We start from the raw sequence: 19,300 nt of genomic DNA on the forward strand, positions 1-19,300 counted from the left end.
TTCCCGGATTCGATGAAGACTTCTGCCCGGCTGGGTGAAGACGGCTCAAGGTAGGGTGATCTTCAAGGGGGTAGTGTTAGGTTTTTTAAGGGGGGTTTGGGTGGGTTTTAGAGTAAGTTTGGGTGTGTTGGTGGTGGGTTTTAATGTTGGGGGGTTGTATTTCTTTTTTTACAGGTAAAAGAGCTGATTACTTTGGGGCAATGCCCCGCAAAAAGCCCCTTTAAGGGCTATTTGTAATTTAGTATAGGGTAGGGAATTTTATTATTTTGGGGGGCTTTTTTATTTTATTAGGGGGCTTAGATTAGGTGTAATTAGTTTAAACTTCTTGTAATTTTTTTTTTATTTTCTGTAATTTAGTGTTTGTTTGTTTTTGTAGTTTATTTTATTTAATTGTATTTAATTTTAGGTAATTGTAGTAAATTAATTTAATTTATTTAATGATAGTGTAGTGTTAGGTGTAATTGTAACTTAGGTTAGGATTTATTTTACAGGTAAATTTGTATTTATTTTAACTAGGTAGCTATTAAATAGTTAATAGGTAAGTATTTAATTTTAAATAGGAATAATTGAGTTAATAATAGTAAATTTATTTAGATTTATTTAAATAATATTTAAGTTAGGGGAGTGTTAGGGTTAGGGTTAGACTTAGGTTTAGGGGTTAATAACTTTATTATAGTGGCGGCGACATAGGCGGCAGCAGATTAGGGGTTAATACATTTAATAGGCTATGTGGGCTATGACGGTTTAGGGGTTAATACTTGAATCGGTTTATTGCGTTGTGGGTTAATGGCGGATTAAGGGTTAATAGTTTTAAGAGGTAGTTTGCGATGTTCGGGTTGGCGGATTTAGGGGTTAATAATTTAGTTATTACTTGCGGTGTGGGTTTGATGGCGGATATAGGGGTTAATAGACTTTATTAGTTATTGCGGTGGGGGATTGCGGTTGACAGGTAGATAGACATTGCGCATGCGTTAGGTGTTAGTTTATTTTTGCAGGCATTTTCGGGAGTTACGGTGCTCCCATACTCAGCTCAAGATTTGCTACGGCTGCCTTTTATGGCGAGGTAAAAATGGAGTAAGATTTCTCAATTTTCGCCACTTAAGTCCTTGCGCTGGATATTGGATACTGATTTACGACGAGTTCCCATGTTAGCCTATGGGAGTAATAATGCGAGCGACGGGTGAAATATACACGTGTAACTTGTATGCTACGCCGTATATGTAATACCAAAATCGCGTAAAATCTGGCACCGTTGGATTTTGCGGGCGACGCTGCATATGTAATGGAGGCCCTGGTGTATGACCAGGTGTATGGTGTATCTTTCAGCTTGCTTGCAGAGTTCAGGGTGTAGTTAACAACCACAAAAAAGGTTTGTTATTGTGAATAAAAAAAGTGGATCAAAAAATTGGAAAACTTAAAAACAAGTGTTTATTAAACACATAGATATAATACAGCAATGCGTTTCTCAGTAATGTTACTGTTTCTTCAGGCTGATCAGACCTGGACAGAGTTCACCTGGACAACTCAGAGGATCCGGTCTGCTTAGTTTGCACTACATTACAGTGCTTGAATACATGTGAGTGTAATTGTATATCTAGCATATATTTGCAGAATCACGCTATGTTAGCGCCTTCTCCCTTTTCTATAGATTTAACTAATGAAAACTAAACAAAACAAATTTTTATGCTGTGCACATGTCTAAAAAGAACCCCAGGTGACCAATCACAAACTAATATTCAGATATACAGTGGGTATTGAAAAGAATCACCCCCTTGAAAATAATCAAATTTTGTTGCTTTGCCGCCTGAAATAAAGACAGGGAAAGATTTTGTTTATCCAGTTGTATTTACTCAGTGCAACTTATATCATCCAAGTGACAGATATAACACCAAAATGTCAGACAAAAATAAAGACAATTCAAAAACAGAATCACTGAGATGGAAAAAGGATCACCCCCTTGTGTCAGTATTTTGTTGAACCACCTTTTGCTTTAATTACAGCCTTTAGTCTGTTGGGATATGTCTCTACTAACGTTGCACATCTAGACTGTGCAATATTTGCCCACTCTTCTTTGCAGAACTGCTCCAGTTCTGTTACATTTGATGGTGATCGTTTGTGGACAGTCTAGTAAAAATTAAACTTTCATTATTCAGATAGGACATGTAATTTTAATTAACTTTCCAATTTACTTTTATCATCAAATTTGCTTTTTTCTCTTGGTATTCTTAGTTGAAACTAAACCTAGGTAGGCTCATATGCTAATGTCTAAGCCCTTGAGGGCTGCCTCTAATCACATGCTTTTTAAATTGCTTTTTAAAACAAAAGACTTGATAGTTCACATGGGCCATATAGATAACACTGTGTTCAGGCACAGAAAGTTATTTAAGATTTAGCACAACGCAATGCTAAATGCAATTCAATAGATAATAAATAGTCACAATCATGTGATCAGGGGGCTGTCAGACGGTTCTTAGATACAAGGTAATCACAGAGGTAAAAAGTATATTAATATAAATTTGTTGGTTATGCAAAACTGGGGAATGGGTAATAAAGGGATTATCATGTATCTCTAAAACAATAACAATTCTATTGTAAACTGTCCCTTTAAGCCTGGGCTCTGACTAGGCCATGCAAGGACATTCACATTTTTCTCCTACAACCACTGTGTGGTAATTTTTCCTGTGTGCTTTGGGTCATTGTCATGTTGGAAGGTGAACCTTCTTTCTATTGACAACTTTCTGGCAGAGGGCAGCAGATTTTCCTCAAGAATTTTACATTTTTTTGCCCTATCCATTATTCCTTCTATACTGACAAGTGCTCCAGTGCCTGCTCTAGAGAAACACCCCATAACAGGATATTACTACCTCCATGCTTTACTGTAGGTATGGTGTTATTTAAATGGTGAGCTGCATTGGATTTCCTCCAGACATATGGTTTGGTGTTGAGGCCAAATAATTAAATGTTAGTCTCATCTGACCATAAAACCTTTTTCCATGTGGCCTAGGTGTGTTATGGCAAAGCTCAGTCGTGACTGCATGTGGCCTGTCTTGAGGAGTGGCTTTTTTCTTGCACCCCTCCCATACAAGCCACATTTGTGGAGTATTTGTGATATTGTTGTCACATGCACACAATGACCACTCTTTCATAAATTTCTGCAACTGCTTCAGAGTTGCTGTGGGCCTCTTGGTAGCCTCTCTGACCAGTTTCCTCCTGGCTCTTTCATCCAGTTTGGAGCGACGTCCTGATCCAGAGAGGGTCTGTGTTGTAACAAATACATTCCACTTCTTAATAATAGACTTCACTGTGCTTCTATGTATTGATAAAGCCTTTGATATTTTCTTGTATCATCTCCTGACTTGTGCCTGTCCACAAGGTTATCCCGGAGATCTTTAGACAGTGCCTTGCCACCCATAGTTGATTGTTTGCTTCAGTTGCACTACCAGGGACTGAAATAATCCAGGAAACTATTTTATGCCGAACTAATCAATATGCCCACAGCTGATCACAGTTGAAAGGTCAAATGGCTTTGTGTGTGTCGTTGAGAAGGTGATTAGCTACACCTGATTGAATTTAAAAGTAATTTTAGGGGGGGGTGATACTTTTTCCAACTCAGTGATTCTGTTTTTGAATTGTCATTTTTTTTGTCTGAAATGTTGGTGTTATATCTTTCACTTTGATGTTATAAGTTGCACTGAGTAATTACAACTGGATAAACAAAAACTGTCTGTCTTTATTTCAGGCTGCAAAGCAACAAAATGTGATTATTTTCAAGGGGGGGGGGGGGTGATTCTTTTCAATACCCACTGTAGCACAAAGTCTTTTTGCTGGGGCAACCTGCACTCTTGTATTCCCTTAAGGTGGTTTATCACTGATTTAACTTGGTTACTATAGCAAAGAATAATTTGCCTATCATAAGTGTTGAGGCAAAACTGATAATCCACCTTCTAAAAGAAAATGACACCCTAGAAGCTTAGGGAGGGAGGGAGGGAAAAAGTAAAAAATGTTTGCATAAATTGCCTAAAAGTATTAACCCAAGTCTCCCTGGGAGAAAGTGAAACAAACAAAACATTTTAGATGTATTTTACAACAAAAGGCTGCAAAATAAATAACAAATGTATATTTAAATAATGTTTCACTCGCAGATCCACACGTTTGCAGCGATAGAGGGTTCCTTCAATGTCCACAAGATAGGAGCATGGTGCAACTTTTGCAGACAGGTACCCTTTCTCCAACGACTTGTTCGATCTCCAAGCAGGGGTTTCATACAGATTTGTTCCCCAATATTCAATTCAGGCAAATCTCTGGCAGATGTGTCATATCGTGCCTTGAACACTTGCCTCTTAAGTCGTAACTTTTCTGGTATACCATGTATCACAGAGGGTTCAAGTAACTTGTTGGCAAATGGTAAGGAGGTCTTTAATCTCCTTGACATCAGTCTATGTGCCAGACTACTATCCATGCCCTTGGTTGGAGTGTTTCTCCAATGTAAGATGGCCTTCCACGGGTCTTTACCATCACTTTGTGCTTTCTTGCATACATTTTTAACAAACTTCACAGCAGATTCAGCTTTGCCGTTAGACTGTGGATGACATGGTGAAGAAGTCACATGCTCAAACTCCCATTCAGTGGCAAATTTCCTGAATTGTAAGCTTGCGAACTGAGGGCCGTTATCAGAGATCACTTTATCTGGTTGTCCATGAGACGTTCAAACTGAGCCTTGCACCTCTTAACTGTAGTTTCAGTGGATAAGTCAGGAAGAAGTTCAATTTCCCAGAAGTCTGAGTAATGATCAACTAATATCAGATATTCTTTTCCTGTGTAGTTGAATAAGTCTATACTGACAATCTGCCAAGGACGTGTAGGTATCTCATGTGACATCATGGTTTCTTTTTGTTGCAAATGTGCATATTAATTGCAAGTGGGAAAATTGCTGACAAAGTCTTTGATTTCACCTTGCTTGTTGAGCCAGTAAAGAGTATCACGTGCTTGTTTGTAGCATGCCTCACCCCCAATGTGACTTGAGTGTATGCGTAATAACATCTCTGCTCTAAGTGACTTTGGTATTATGACTCTTGGACCTTTGTATAAGATACCATTTTGTACGCTGATCTCATCTCTGAAGGACCAATATTCCTTCACAATTGCAGGTGCTGCATCCTTTTCATCTGGCCAACCAATCAGAACAATAGACTTCAGTGCTTGTAAAGTTGCATCTCTGTCTGTGTGCTGTATGAGCTGATGTAGCCTCTGATCCATGACATTTAGATAGTCTGCTTGATTGACTTCAGCAAAGAAAGTTTGTTCCTGTTGCAGCAAACAAACTGTATGATGCTCATGCTCACCTCCGGGTGCCACATGATCCATTGTAGCTCTGCTCAGGGTATCACTGATATACATTTCACATCCTGGCTAGTAGACAACATTGAGGTTGTAATGCTGCAATGTAAACATCATGCCCTGCAAATGCTTGGGAGCACATAAAAGGGGCTTTTTGAATATGGCTATTAGTGGTTTGTGATCAGTTTCAGCTCTGATTGTATCCCAGCCATAAAGAGAATGATGAAAACGCCTGCAAGCAAACGCAATGCTTAAACATTCCTTTTCCATTTGAGCATAATTCTGCTCGACTGACGAAAGAGCTCTGGACGCATATGCAACTGGCTGACCTTCTTGCAACAGACAACATCCTAGGCCATTTTTGCTTGAGTCACTTTGTATTGTGACAGGCTTTGCGACATCATAATATTTCAACACCGGGGCAGCGTGACCAAACGTTTTATCTCCTCCACTGCCTGGTCATGCTTGGGAAGCCAGTGCCAAACTGCATCTTTGTCCAGAAGTGTTCTCAATGGCTGACACACCTCAGACAAGTGCGGCATGAATTTCGCTAGGTATGTGACAAAGCCAATAAAACGCTGTACCGCTTTGGTGTCACCAGGCTGTGGCATGTCCACAATGGCTCTAATCTTATCTGGGTCAGCTTTTAATCCTTGTGAGGACAGGATATTTCCATGGAAACAAACTTCTTGCACCTTGAACTGCAATTTCTTTACGCAGAGTCTCAGCATCACCTGCCTGCAACGATCCAGTAGCGCTGTTAGATTCTCATCATGGTCATGCTCAGATTCTTCATCTGTATTACCACAGCCAACTATAAGAATGTCATCGGCTATTGGCTCAATTCCGTGGAGCCCACATAATAGTTCATGCTGCTTCGCTGATACACCTCCGGTGCTACAGAGACTCCAAATGGCAGTTTCAGCCATCTCTTTCTGCCCCAAGGAGTCCAGAAGATGGTCATGTAGCTACTCTTTTCATCCAGTTTCACAGTAAAAAGGCATCTCTCGCATCAACAAGTGTAAAAACCCATGCTTTGGGTAGTTTGTGCAAAACGTCGTCAAGTGTTGGCATTAAGAAGTGTGGCCGTTTCAGTGCCATGTTCAGAAACTTGGGATCAATGCAAATTCTGATCGTCTCAGGCTTGCTAATAACTACCATGTTGCTTATCCAATCTGTAGGCTCTGATACTGAAGTAAGATGTCATTCAGCTTCATACTTATCCAGTTGTGATTTGACCTGCGGCTTAACATTGCGTGGGGCATATTGTACTGGTGGAATGCTAGGATAAAGTTCAAAATGTACCTTAACTGGAACAGATCCTACTGGGCCATCAAACACATCACTATAGACACTTAGGATTTGCTGTTTTGTCAGTGGCCTAGTCAGAGGATCAACAGGAACAGGAAATGCCAAACAGGAAACAAGTGCAATAGAAATAAATCATAGAGTTGCATATAAGCTAAACATAACACCCATAACAGTTCCTCTGTGCTTAAGTTGAAAACACCACCAATAAGATTGTTCAAAAGGTGCAGTACGTAACAGGGAGTTTTCCACATTACAGAATATATTCTTATACTAACGTAACCATGGTGAATCTTATCCATCCCTCAGACTAACATAATCTGGAGCTCTATTATTATACCTAATATACTCCTATTTTTAATAAGACGATAGGAGTAAATCCACCTCTTGTCAGTCATCCAATCCTAATTATCTGTATCTAATATATTTCCACAATGCTTATAAATTTACCTGTGATATAAACTATATATCTCACACTGGTAAGTGTAGTGTATTTCAAGCAATCCACTTGACAACATGTAATAAAGTGTTGCTTATAACATAATATACTATTGTTTGAATAATTATACAAATTGTCCCCTACTTCACATGTGAACATATATATCATAAATATACTCTTAACATACCTATATCCTATCCTGTAATCTGGATCCTTAGCTATATCCATGTCTGTGTCAATAAGTTTCCCTTTGTTTTAGAGGAATAAATCTGTTGTATTCCCAAAATGTAGCTATGTGTTCTAGGGAATGATACTAAAAATAGTACTAATACTAAAAAGTAGTTTTTTTCAGGTACTTACATGTTTCCCCATCTTTTCTAATAGGTCTAGAGGTTCTCCCTATATATTGGACATTCTAACAAATATATCAAAAATTGTGAATCACAAGTCAAATGGGATTTAATCTTAAATTCCTCTTTGATAATTTATGATCAAAAGGAATTAATACACACATTCCATATAATCTTCTACCACATTTATATATACTCAAAAGGTTTAATACCTCATTTGTGCAAAATGCTTTATTTGTTATTATCATTTACATTATTTGTAAAAGATCTACCAGTTATTTCTTTATATTCACAATGGTGACGTCAGATATTCTGAAATTTGGAGAACTCCCTATTATGTACTGCACCTGTTGAACAATCTTATTGGTGTCGTTTTTACACATGCACTAATAAGTTGTGTTGTATATTGAAGATTATTCTTCTGAAGAAACAGTTTTAATATTTTTTATGGAGCAAATTGGTTTTAATATTTTAAGTAGCACAGCACTTTTTATTTTGGCAAATAATAAACTTCTAGCCTGTTTAGTATTAATACCTTTGGGATTGATATTCTGTTAATGGTGGGTTTTATATCAGCAGAAGAGAGTGGTATTTTGAGCCTTGCAGCTAGCGTTGAGAGACATACTGGACTGGAGGTGTGAGCTTAATGAATGTCTCAAAAAGGTTCAGTGAGGAACTTGGATATTTGTATTAGGTATAATAGGAACAAACAAATTCCGACAATTAAAAATCAATAAACTATAAAACAGGGTTTTTTTTTTTTTTTTTTTTTTTTTTTTTTTTAAGTAAAGCTCACCTAAAATAATAGTAATAAACGCTATAGTGCAACCTAGAAAAACATATTTAGAAAAAGCAAAAAGAAAGAAGATTCCACAAAATAAGTGCAATCTCAAAGTCTAGGATACAAAGCACATATAGACACAGGACCAGAAGATTCAATGCAAAAACAATAATTCTTTATATGTGAATATGTATATAAAGTGCATAAAAGAACACACATGTATGTACAATTCAAAGCATACAATACATCAACCATACAAATACATTCATACTCATAACAGTAAAAAGGGGTACCCCAATTGAGCAGCAAGAAATGTTCAACTTATTATTAATAAGGTGTACCATATGAGTCCAGAGACTGTAATTTCCAATTTTAACAAAATATTGGAGCAAACTTTAGGATGCTTTTGAGTACATGCAGTTAATTGCATAAGCCAACCATCATAGATCAGAAATTGCACAGGAAAAAACTTTGAAATCATGCAGTTAGTTGAATAAGCCAGATGTCATGAAGCAAGAGTCATAGCGTTATTGCAAAAGATCGTCAGTGCAATATAGATTAATATGTTAGGCTCATAAAGCTCAGTCCTGTCCAAACATCCAGATGTTCTGTGTAAATGTTAGCAGTCAAGCAGTAAAGCAAAGTTCATTCCTTATCAGTATTGCAACAATAACAAAGCGCAGTCTCTGTAGCAAGAGCTCAGTTGCAATAAAAAGGATATAAGTACTATACACATTTCATAGGTGCATTTTCACTTATTGAACAGAAAGCCATAAAGTCACTTTGCAAATATATATGCTTCATAAGCACATCGCCACTTATCATAGACAGGTAATCACATACCAGCCGCATCGAGCGGCATGCTTGTATTTGGAGCAACGTGATCCTCATCCGTCTGTGAGTATATTGTCAAAAGCGGCACAGTGTCCCAATACAAAGATTCTTGATACTTGCTTTCAAAAGGGGTAACTCTCCCCTTGAGTGGGGTCTAACACCTAAACCCCACTCAAGGGGAGAGTTACCCCTTTTGAAAGCAAGTATCAAGAATCTTTGTATTGGGACACTGTGCCGCTTTTGACAATATACTCACAGACGGATGAGGATCACGTTGCTCCAAATACAAGCATGCCGCTCGATGCGGCTGGTATGTGATTACCTGTCTATGATAAGTGGCGATGTGCTTATGAAGCATATATATTTGCAAAGTGACTTTATGGCTTTCTGTTCAATAAGTGAAAATGCACCTATGAAATGTGTATAGTACTTATATCCTTTTTATTGCAACTGAGCTCTTGCTACAGAGACTGCGCTTTGTTATTGTTGCAATACTGATAAGGAATGAACTTTGCTTTACTGCTTGACTGCTAACATTTACACAGAACATCTGGATGTTTGGACAGGACTGAGCTTTATGAGCCTAACATATTAATCTATATTGCACTGACGATCTTTTGCAATAACGCTATGACTCTTGCTTCATGACATCTGGCTTATTCAACTAACTGCATGATTTCAAAGTTTTTTCCTGTGCAATTTCTGATCTATGATGGTTGGCTTATGCAATTAACTGCATGTACTCAAAAGCATCCTAAAGTTTGCTCCAATATTTTGTTAAAATTGGAAATTACAGTCTCTGGACTCATATGGTGCACCTTATTAATAATAAGTTGAACATTTCTTGCTGCTCAATTGGGGTACCCCTTTTTACTGTTATGAGTATGAATGTATTTGTATGGTTGATGTATTGTATGCTTTGAATTGTACATACATGTGTGTTCTTTTATGCACTTTATATACATATTCACATATAAAGAATTATTGTTTTTGCATTGAATCTTCTGGTCCTGTGTCTATATGTGCTTTGTATCCTAGACTTTGAGATTGCACTTATTTTGTGGAATCTTCTTTCTTTTTGCTTTTTCTAAATTAAAAATCAATGGCACTACTTAAGTAATTTCCCAATATTTGATAATTGTATTATACAGAGAACTCAACAATAATTTCTGTGTACAATTTAATTATTGATACAAATAGGGAATGGCAGGTAATGCATATTACAAGTTGCGGTGGTATAGCTATACTGCAAGCATTTTAGCCTGTAACGCAACGTCCATTCCGCACTCAAAAAATGACGTTTGAGTGCGGGATTTTCCTTACCACTGTATTACAGGTTGTGCGGTCCGGCTAAAATTCTTGCGTTATGGTCTATACTGCCGTGAGCCATTCCGCAATCTGAGACCAGTAGTTATAGATTTTGCAAAACAAAAATGTTTCACAAAACTCATAAATAAAATGTTACAAAGTACACTAACACCCATAAACGTACTATTAACTACTAAACCACCACCCTCTCACATCACAAATACTATATTACTCCTATTAACCCCTAATCTGCCACCCACCCACATCGCCAACACTAAAAAAGGAACAGTCTACTCCAGAATGTTAGGTTTTTAAAAAGATAGATCATCCAGATGGAATACACCCAAGGGTTTTACGGGAATTTAGCTCTGTTATAGACAGACCTCTACTCTTAATTTTTCAAGACTCATTATTCTCAGGCAAAGTACGCCAGGACTGGCATAAAGCTGATGTGGTGCCACTCTTTAAAAAGGGAGCAGGGCTGATCCAGGAAGCTATAGACCAGTTAGTCTGACATCAATAGTGGGGAAGTTACTCAAAGGGATTATATTAATGAGTATATCCGTATAAACAAGATAATGAGTTTAAATCAGCATGGTTTTGGGAGAAATAGATCATGTCAAACTAACATAATAAGATTCTGCAAGGAAATAAGTAAAAATATAGATAAAGGGGAATCAGTTGATGTGATATATTTTGCAAAGGCGTTTGATACAGTGCTACATGAATGATTAATGCACAAAATTAAGGGACTGGGAATAGCTGAGAATGTTAGCTCCTGGATAAATAACTGTATAAAAGACAAGGAAACAAAGAGTAGTAGTAAATAGAACATACTCAGATTGGAAAAAGGTAATCGGTGGAGTCCCCCAGGGATCAGTACTGAGTCCTGTTCTTTTAAATATTTTTATTAATGACTTGGAGCAAGGATTAAATAGCAACATCTCTATTTTTTTCAGATGATACAAAGTTATGTAAGGTCATTAGGTCAGAGGAGGATGAATTTGCTTTACAAGAGGATCTGCAAAACTTAGAAATATGGGCAGGTAAATTGAAAATGAGACTTAATACTAGAAAATGCAAGGTTCTACATTTTGGAAGTAAAATTAAGCAGGCAATGTATTATGTAAATGGGACTAGACTTAGCCGAACAGAGGTGGAAAGGGATTTAGGAGTAGTAATAGATAACTAGCTAAAGATGGGTGCACAATGCAGGGCAGCGGCTTCTAAGGCTAATAAGATACTAGCATGTATTAAAAGAGTCATTGATGAAAGGGAGGAAAGCATAATTTTGTCACTATATAAATCCCTGGTAAGACCTCACCTTGAGTATGGAGTGCAGTTCTGGGGACTGATCTCAAAAAAAGACATTGCAGAACTAGAATAAGTTCAGAGAAGGGCCACAAAGCTAATAAGGGGAATGGAGAATTTAAGCTATGAGGATAGGTTAGCCAATCTGGGTCTTGAGAGGTGACATGATTACTTCATATAAATATATTCAAGTCCCATATACAGAGATGGCAGAAGCTCTATTCCAAGAAAATTGTTTATGACAAGAGGTCACAATTTAAGGCTGGACTAAAGGAGATTTAATCTCCTGCAACGGAAAAGTTTTTTCACTGTAAGAGCAATAAAATTGTGGAACTCATTACAAAAGGAGGTAGTGAATGCCAATACCTTAGATAAATTTAAAAATGGGTTGGATACATTTCTGGCTAGAAACAGAATTAAGGATATTATTGATTGTGTTAAATGGGTCACCTTTTAATGGGATTCAACTGGAGCTTTTTTGTAAATATTTTAGATTTTTTTATAGGTTGAAGTCGATGGACTTCGGTCTTTTTTTCAACCTCATCTACTATGTAAATAAAGTTTGCACGACCACACTTAAATGGAAAAAGTTCCCCAAACTAATTACCCAGAAGCAATAATCTGAAGAGTACCTTTTTGCGCATTCTGGAAGTCAAAGTTCCTAGATCTTCAGGATATGAACTGGATGGGTCAGCTTCTTCCCGAGAACTCTGCATAACAGCTACCATATTGCTTTTATTCTTCCATGTTTGCCGACGTGTGACAAATGGCGTCAAAAATTCAATGTAGGAGACTCTACAGATGGGAAAAATGTATTGTAAGTATATGATTTCTATATTGATGATATATATAGATAGATATTTATTTACCTTCATCTTACACTGTCAGGCTGTGAAAGTGTAAGATGAAAAAAATAAAGCTATTTATATATTTTTTGTAAATGTAAAAATCACGTGAGATGTAATTTTATTTTTACACATGGACACTATCAACACCAAAAACAAATGCTAGAGTTTTTAAAGTGATTTGGAAATAAATAAGACAATTTAATGCATAAAAAAAATGTTGTTTATATAGTGAAGGCTACTGCATTATTAAGGTAGGTGTGCCTTATTGCTTGACAGTGTAGATTATTGAGTAATCCTAAATAAGGTATTAAAAAACACATTGATCAAAAGCAATGATTTTTCTATCACAGGCAAGGAATAATGTTATAGTATATCAGCTCTGAGCATAGCAAAACATTGTTGCTAAATATGTCCAGAAATAGCTCCCATAAAGCTAATATTAATACAAATATATTGTGTCTTCCTCCAAGAAGTCATTGATACTTTGCTTTCATGTATTGTCAGTAAATAATAACCTAATATTTGTACTTTTTTCATTCATGGCAAGGAAAGCCTGGCCTACAGGGATAAAGTGAACTAACTTGGTAGGACACCTCACCAGTACTGTTTGGTTTACTAGTTTTACGTATTTTGGGGTTTAACGTGGCATATTACGAGTTGAAAGTAAACTTGTTCGCTTGAGCATAATTTAATTTAAGGCACGTCGGGATAGCACAACTTCAGAGCTATGGTTAACTGTTACACGAGACAAAAAAGTTGCACAATTCACCCTTTATTAAAAGCATGTTTTTTATCCTATCTCCTCTGCTGAGCCATATTAGGGACAGTTACCAATGGCCTACTAGAGTGACAACCCCACAATGTTTAATTTTAAATTAATATCACACAAATAGCTACATATACACCAATATTTAAGCCATTGGAGGTAAACATGTGACAGAGATATGTTTTACCCTTCCAGGTGCCACATACAGAACATTAAAGGGATATGAAACCCAATTTTTTTTCTTTCATGATTCAGACAGAGCATACGATTTTAGACAACTTTCTAATTTTCAAATATTATCAACTTTTCTTTGTATCTTTTGTTGAAAAGCAGGGACGTATGCTTAGAAGCCGGCCCATTCTGGAGTACTTTATAGCAGTAGTTTTGCAAGAATGTTATCCTATTTATTGCCATTTAGTGCTCCAGATGCCTACCTTGGTATCTCTTCAACACAGAATATGATGCAAACAAAGCAAATTTGATAAAAGACTTAAATTGGAAACTTTTTTAAAATGGTATGCTCTGTCTGAATCACAACAGAAAATTTTTGGTTTTATATTCCTTTAATTCTTTTTTTTTTTTAATTTAAATAATTTATTAGAATTTTTTAAGAAAAAACATATAAATATTCATATAGTGGGGTGAGATATAAAACAAAATAAGGTGTCTCACTCTATTCCTAAAAACGTATTTATGTGCAAAAAACAAAACTTATGCTTACCTGATAAATTTCTCTCTTTCCGGATATGATGAGTCCATGATGTCATCAATTACTGTTGGGAATATCACTCCTGGCCAGGAGGAGGAGGCAAAGAGCACCACAGCCAAGCTGTTAAGTATCACTCCCCTTCCCACAAACCCCAGTCATTCGACCGAAGAGAAATGGAGAAAAAAGGAGTAACACAAGGTGTAGGGGTGCCTGAGGTTTAGTAAAAAATTAACTGTCTTAAAAAAATGCGGGGACGTGGACTCACCATACAGGGAGTGCAGAATTATTAGGCAAATTAGTATTTTGACCACATCATCCTCTTTATGCATGTTGTCTTACTCCAAGCTGTATAGGCTCGAAAGCCTACTACCAATTAAGCATATTAGGTGATGTGCATCTCTGTAATGAGAAGGGGTGTGGTCTAATGACATCAACACCCTATATCAGGTGTGCATAATTATTAGGCAACTTCCTTTCCTTTGGCAAAATGGGTCAAAAGAAGGACTTGACAGGCTCAGAAAAGTCAAAAATAGTGAGATATCTTGCAGAGGGATGCAGCACTCTTAAAATTGCAAAGCTTCTGAAGCGTGATCATTGAACAATCAAGCGTTTCATTCAAAATAGTCAACAGGGTCGCAAGAAGCGTGTGGAAAAACCAAGGCGCAAAATAACTGCCCATGAACTGAGAAAAGTCAAGCGTGCAGCTGCCAAGATGCCACTTGCCACCAGTTTGGCCATATTTCAGAGCTGCAACATCACTGGAGTGCCCAAAAGCACAAGGTGTGCAATACTCAGAGACATGGCCAAGGTAAGAAAGGCTGAAAGACGACCACCACTGAACAAGACACACAAGCTGAAACGTCAAGACTGGGCCAAGAAATATCTCAAGACTGATTTTTCTAAGGTTTTATGGACTGATGAAATGAGAGTGAGTCTTGATGGGCCAGATGGATGGGCCCGTGGCTGGATTGGTAAAGGGCAGAGAGCTCCAGTCCGACTCAGACGCCAGCAAGGTGGAGGTGGAGTACTGGTTTGGGCTGGTATCATCAAAGATGAGCTTGTGGGGCCTTTTCGGGTTGAGGATGGAGTCAAGCTCAACTCCCAGTCCTACTGCCAGTTTCTGGAAGACACCTTCTTCAAGCAGTGGTACAGGAAGAAGTCTGCATCCTTCAAGAGTAACATGATTTTCATGCAGGACAATGCTCCATCACACGCGTCCAAGTACTCCACAGCGTGGCTGGCAAGAAAGGGTATAAAAGAAGAAAATCTAATGACATGGCCTCCTTGTTCACCTGATCTGAACCCCATTGAGAACCTGTGGTCCATCATCAAATGTGAGATTTACAAGGAGGGAAAAAAGTACACCTCCCTGAACAGTGTCTGGGAGGCTGTGGTTGCTGCTGCACGCAATGTTGATGGTGAACAGATCAAAACACTGACAGAATCCATGGATGGCAGGCTTTTGAGTGTCTTTGCAAAGAAAGGTGGCTATATTGGTCACTGATTTGTTTTTGTTTTGTTTTTGAATGTCAGAAATGTATATTTGTGAATGTTGAGATGTTATATTGGTTTCACTGGTAAAAATAAATAATTGAAATGGGTATATATTTGTTTTTTGTTAAGTTGCCTAATTATTATGCACAGTAATAGTCACCTACACACACAGATATCCCCCTAAAATAGCTAAAACTAAAAACAAACTAAAAACTACTTCCAAAAATATTCAGCTTTGATATTAATGAGTTTTTTGGGTTCATTGAGAACATGGTTGTTGTTCAATAATAAAATTAATCCTCAAAAATACAACTTGCCTAATAATTCTGCACTCCCTGTATCTGGAAATAAATACATTTATCAGGTAAGCATAAATTTCGTTTTCTTTCCTAAGATATGGTGAGTCCATGACATTATCATTTACTGTTGGGAACCAATACCGAAGCTAGAGGACACAGATGACTAGGGAGGGACAAAACAGGTAGACCTAAACAGAAGGTGCCACCACTTGAAGAACCTATCTCCCAAAAGAAGCCTCAGCCAAGCAAAATAATCAAATTTAAAAAGAAATTGCAGCCTTGCAAATCTGTTCCACAGAAAAATCATTCTTGAAAACCCAAGAAGAGTAGACAGCCCTCGTGAATTGAGCTGTAAATCTCTTAGGAGGCTGCTGACCAGCAGTCTCATAAGCAAAATGAATTATACTTCTCAACCAAAGAAAAGAGAAGTAGCAGAAGCTTTTCAGAGAAACAAACAAACAGGGCAGAGGACTGGCGAAAATCTTTAGTCGCCTGTAGGTAGAATCTTAGAGCATGCACAACATCAAAGTTGTGCAACAAATGTTCCTTATATGAAGAAAGATTAGGACATAAAGAAGGAACTACAATATCCCGATTTAACCATTTTTAGGAAGAAACCCAAAATGGTACAAAGAACGGCCTTAACACCATGAATATAAAATAAGGTGAATCGCACTGCAAAGCCAAGCATTCCGAAACTCTCAGAGCAGAGGAAATAGAAAAATAAAACAAAACATTTCGAAGATAATAACTTAAAATCTATGGAATGCAATGGCTCAAACGTCTGCTGCAAAACTTGAAGAACGAAGTTAAGGCTCCAAGGAGGAGCAACAGACTTAAAGGGACACTGTACCCAAAAATTTTCTTTCATGATTCAGATAGAGCATACAATTTTAAGCAACTTTCTAATTTACTCCTATTATCAAATCTTCTTTATTCTCTTGGTATCTCTATTTGAAATGCAAGAATGTAAGTTTAGATGCCGGCCCATTTTTGGTGAACAACCTAGGTTGTCCTTGCTGATTGGTGGATAAATTCATCCACCAATCAAAAACTGCTGTCCAGAGTGCTGAACCAAGAAAAAAAGCTTAGATGCCTTCTTTTTCATATAAAGATAGCAAGAGAATGAAGAAAAATTGATAATAGGAGTAAATTAGAAAGTTGCTTAAAATTGCATGCTCTATCCGAATCACAAAAGATTTTTTTTGGGTACAGTGTCCCTTTAAACACAGGCCTGATTCTGACCAGAGCCTGACAAAAAGAAAGAACATCTGGCACATCCGCTAGACGCTTATGTAACAAAATAGACAATGCAGAAATCTGACTTTTTAGAGTACTCACTGATCCAAACTTTTCTCCAGACCTTCCTGGAGAAAGGACAAAATCCTAGGAATCCTGACCTTACTCCACGATTAGCCCTGGATTCACACCAATAAAGACATTTATGCCATACCTTATGGCAAATCTTTCTAGTAACAGGCTTACAAGACTGAATGATGGTCTTCAATGACCGACTCATAAAAACAACGCTTAGATAGAACTAAGCATTCAATCTCCAGACAGTGAGCTTTAGAGAACGAGATTTGGATGAAGAAATGGACCCTGAATTAAGAGGTCCTTCCTCAGAGGCAACCTCCAAGGTGAAAGAGATGACATCTTCACTAGGTCTGCATACTAGGTCCTGCGAGGCCACATAGGAACTATTAGAATAACCACTGCTCTCTCCTGTTTGATATGAGCAATGACTCGTAGAATGTGAGCAAACAGGAAAACGGTATGCCAGACTGAAATCCCAAGAAACCAACAGAGCATCCATCAGGGCAGCCTTGCGGATCTCCTGACCTTAAACCGTACCTTGGAAGCTTTTCGTTCTGATGGAACGCCATCAAATCCAACTCCGACACCCCCCATTAGAGGGTTAACCTGGAGAACACCTCCGGATGGAGAGCCCACTCCCCGGGATGAAAAATCTGTCTGCTCAGGAAATCAACATCCCAGATGTCCACTCCTGGAATGTGGAGGGCAGATAGACAGCCCACCGAACAATCCGAGCCACCTTCTTCATGGCTAAGGAACTCAGAGTTCTTCTCTGGTGGTTGATGTAAGCGACTGAGGAGATGTTGTCCAACTGGAACCTGATAAACTGGGCTAAAGACAATTGAGGCCAAGCCATAAATCGCTCTCAACTCCAAGATCTTTATGGGGAAAGCCAACGCTTCTCAAGTCCATAATCCTTGCACCCCTAACGAGTCCCAGACTGCTCCCCAGCCCAACAGGCTGGCATCCATGGTCACAATCACCCATGAAGGTCTCCGGAAGCATGTGTCTTAAAACAGATGCCCCTGAGGAAGCCACCACAGAAGAGAGTCTCTTGTTGAATGATCTAGATTTATCTTCTGAAAAAGATCTGAATAGTCTCTGTTCCATTGACTGAGCATGCATCACTGCAGAGCTCTCAAATGGAAACTAGTAAAGGAAAAGTAGACCATGGAAGCGACCATCAGACCAATCACCTCCATACATAGAGCCACTGATGGCCGAACAGTAGACTACAAAGGGAGGCAAGAGGAAATCATTTTTGATTTTCTGACCTCTGTCAGAAAAATCTTTATCGATTGGGAATCTATTATAGTCCCTAAGAAAAACTACCCTTGTATCTGTAACAAGGGAACTCTTTTCCAGATTCACTTTCCATCCGAGGGAAAGTAGAAAAGACATCAAGATCTCTGTATAAGAATTTGCTTGTTGCCTGAACCTGATGCCTGAACCAATACGTCATCCAGATAGGGCGCCCCTGCAATTCCCTGAAATCTGAGCATTGCCAAGATAGCCCCCTCTGGGAGCCATGGCAAGGCCAAAGGGAAGAACCACAAACTAAAAGAGTTTGACCAGAAAATAAATCTCAGGGACTAGAAGATACGCTTCCTCCAGGTCTATGGTCAATATAAACTGACCCTCTTGGACCAAAGGAAGAAATGGAACCAATGGTTTCCATTTTGAAGGATGGTACCCTGAGAAAACTTGTTAAGACACTTTAGGTCTAGAATAGGACAAAAAAATTACCTCTTTTTGGGAACCACGACCAGAAATGAATAGAATCCTACACCCTGTTCCCTTACAGGAACTGGAATATCACTCACAGAGAAGAGCGGTCCCGTTTAACACACTTCAAAAATGCCTCACTATTATCTGGTCTGCAGATAAATGTGAGAGAAGAAACCTGCCACTGGGAGGAAAGGCATGAATTCAACCCTGATATACTATGTCCGTAGCCTATCTGGGACATCTTGTATCCATGTTTAAAGACAAACATGAGCGATTCATCTCCCCACTTGGTCCGATCCCAGATTGGGGGCAACTCCTTTTGGTCTCTCATCTTTTCAAATCAGGACCAAACAAGATCTTGGACTCAGGGGAAAAATCCACTGACCAAGAATATAGTGACAACGCCTCGCGGTCTAGCACAGTGAAGCCAGATATCTTGGTACCCGGCTGAAAGACTGGCATGGTAGCATC

At 38.2% G+C, this 19,300-nt stretch overlaps 1 protein-coding gene across 1 annotated transcript in view; it reads right to left on the minus strand.

The window, feature by feature from the left end:
• Positions 1-19,300, minus strand: part of LOC128647469 (EF-hand calcium-binding domain-containing protein 6-like) — a 299,277-nt gene that overhangs the window by 54,166 nt on the left and 225,811 nt on the right. The window contains exons 17-18 of the mRNA XM_053700255.1: positions 12,378-12,463; positions 11,698-11,713 (exon numbers count right to left, since the gene is read on the minus strand). Of these exons, the coding sequence (XP_053556230.1) occupies positions 11,698-11,713; positions 12,378-12,463 (102 nt within the window). The remainder of the gene's footprint in view (positions 1-11,697; positions 11,714-12,377; positions 12,464-19,300) is intronic.

Source organism: Bombina bombina, chromosome 2 (assembly GCF_027579735.1).
Source record: "Bombina bombina isolate aBomBom1 chromosome 2, aBomBom1.pri, whole genome shotgun sequence".
Lineage (NCBI taxonomy): Eukaryota > Metazoa > Chordata > Amphibia > Anura > Bombinatoridae > Bombina > Bombina bombina.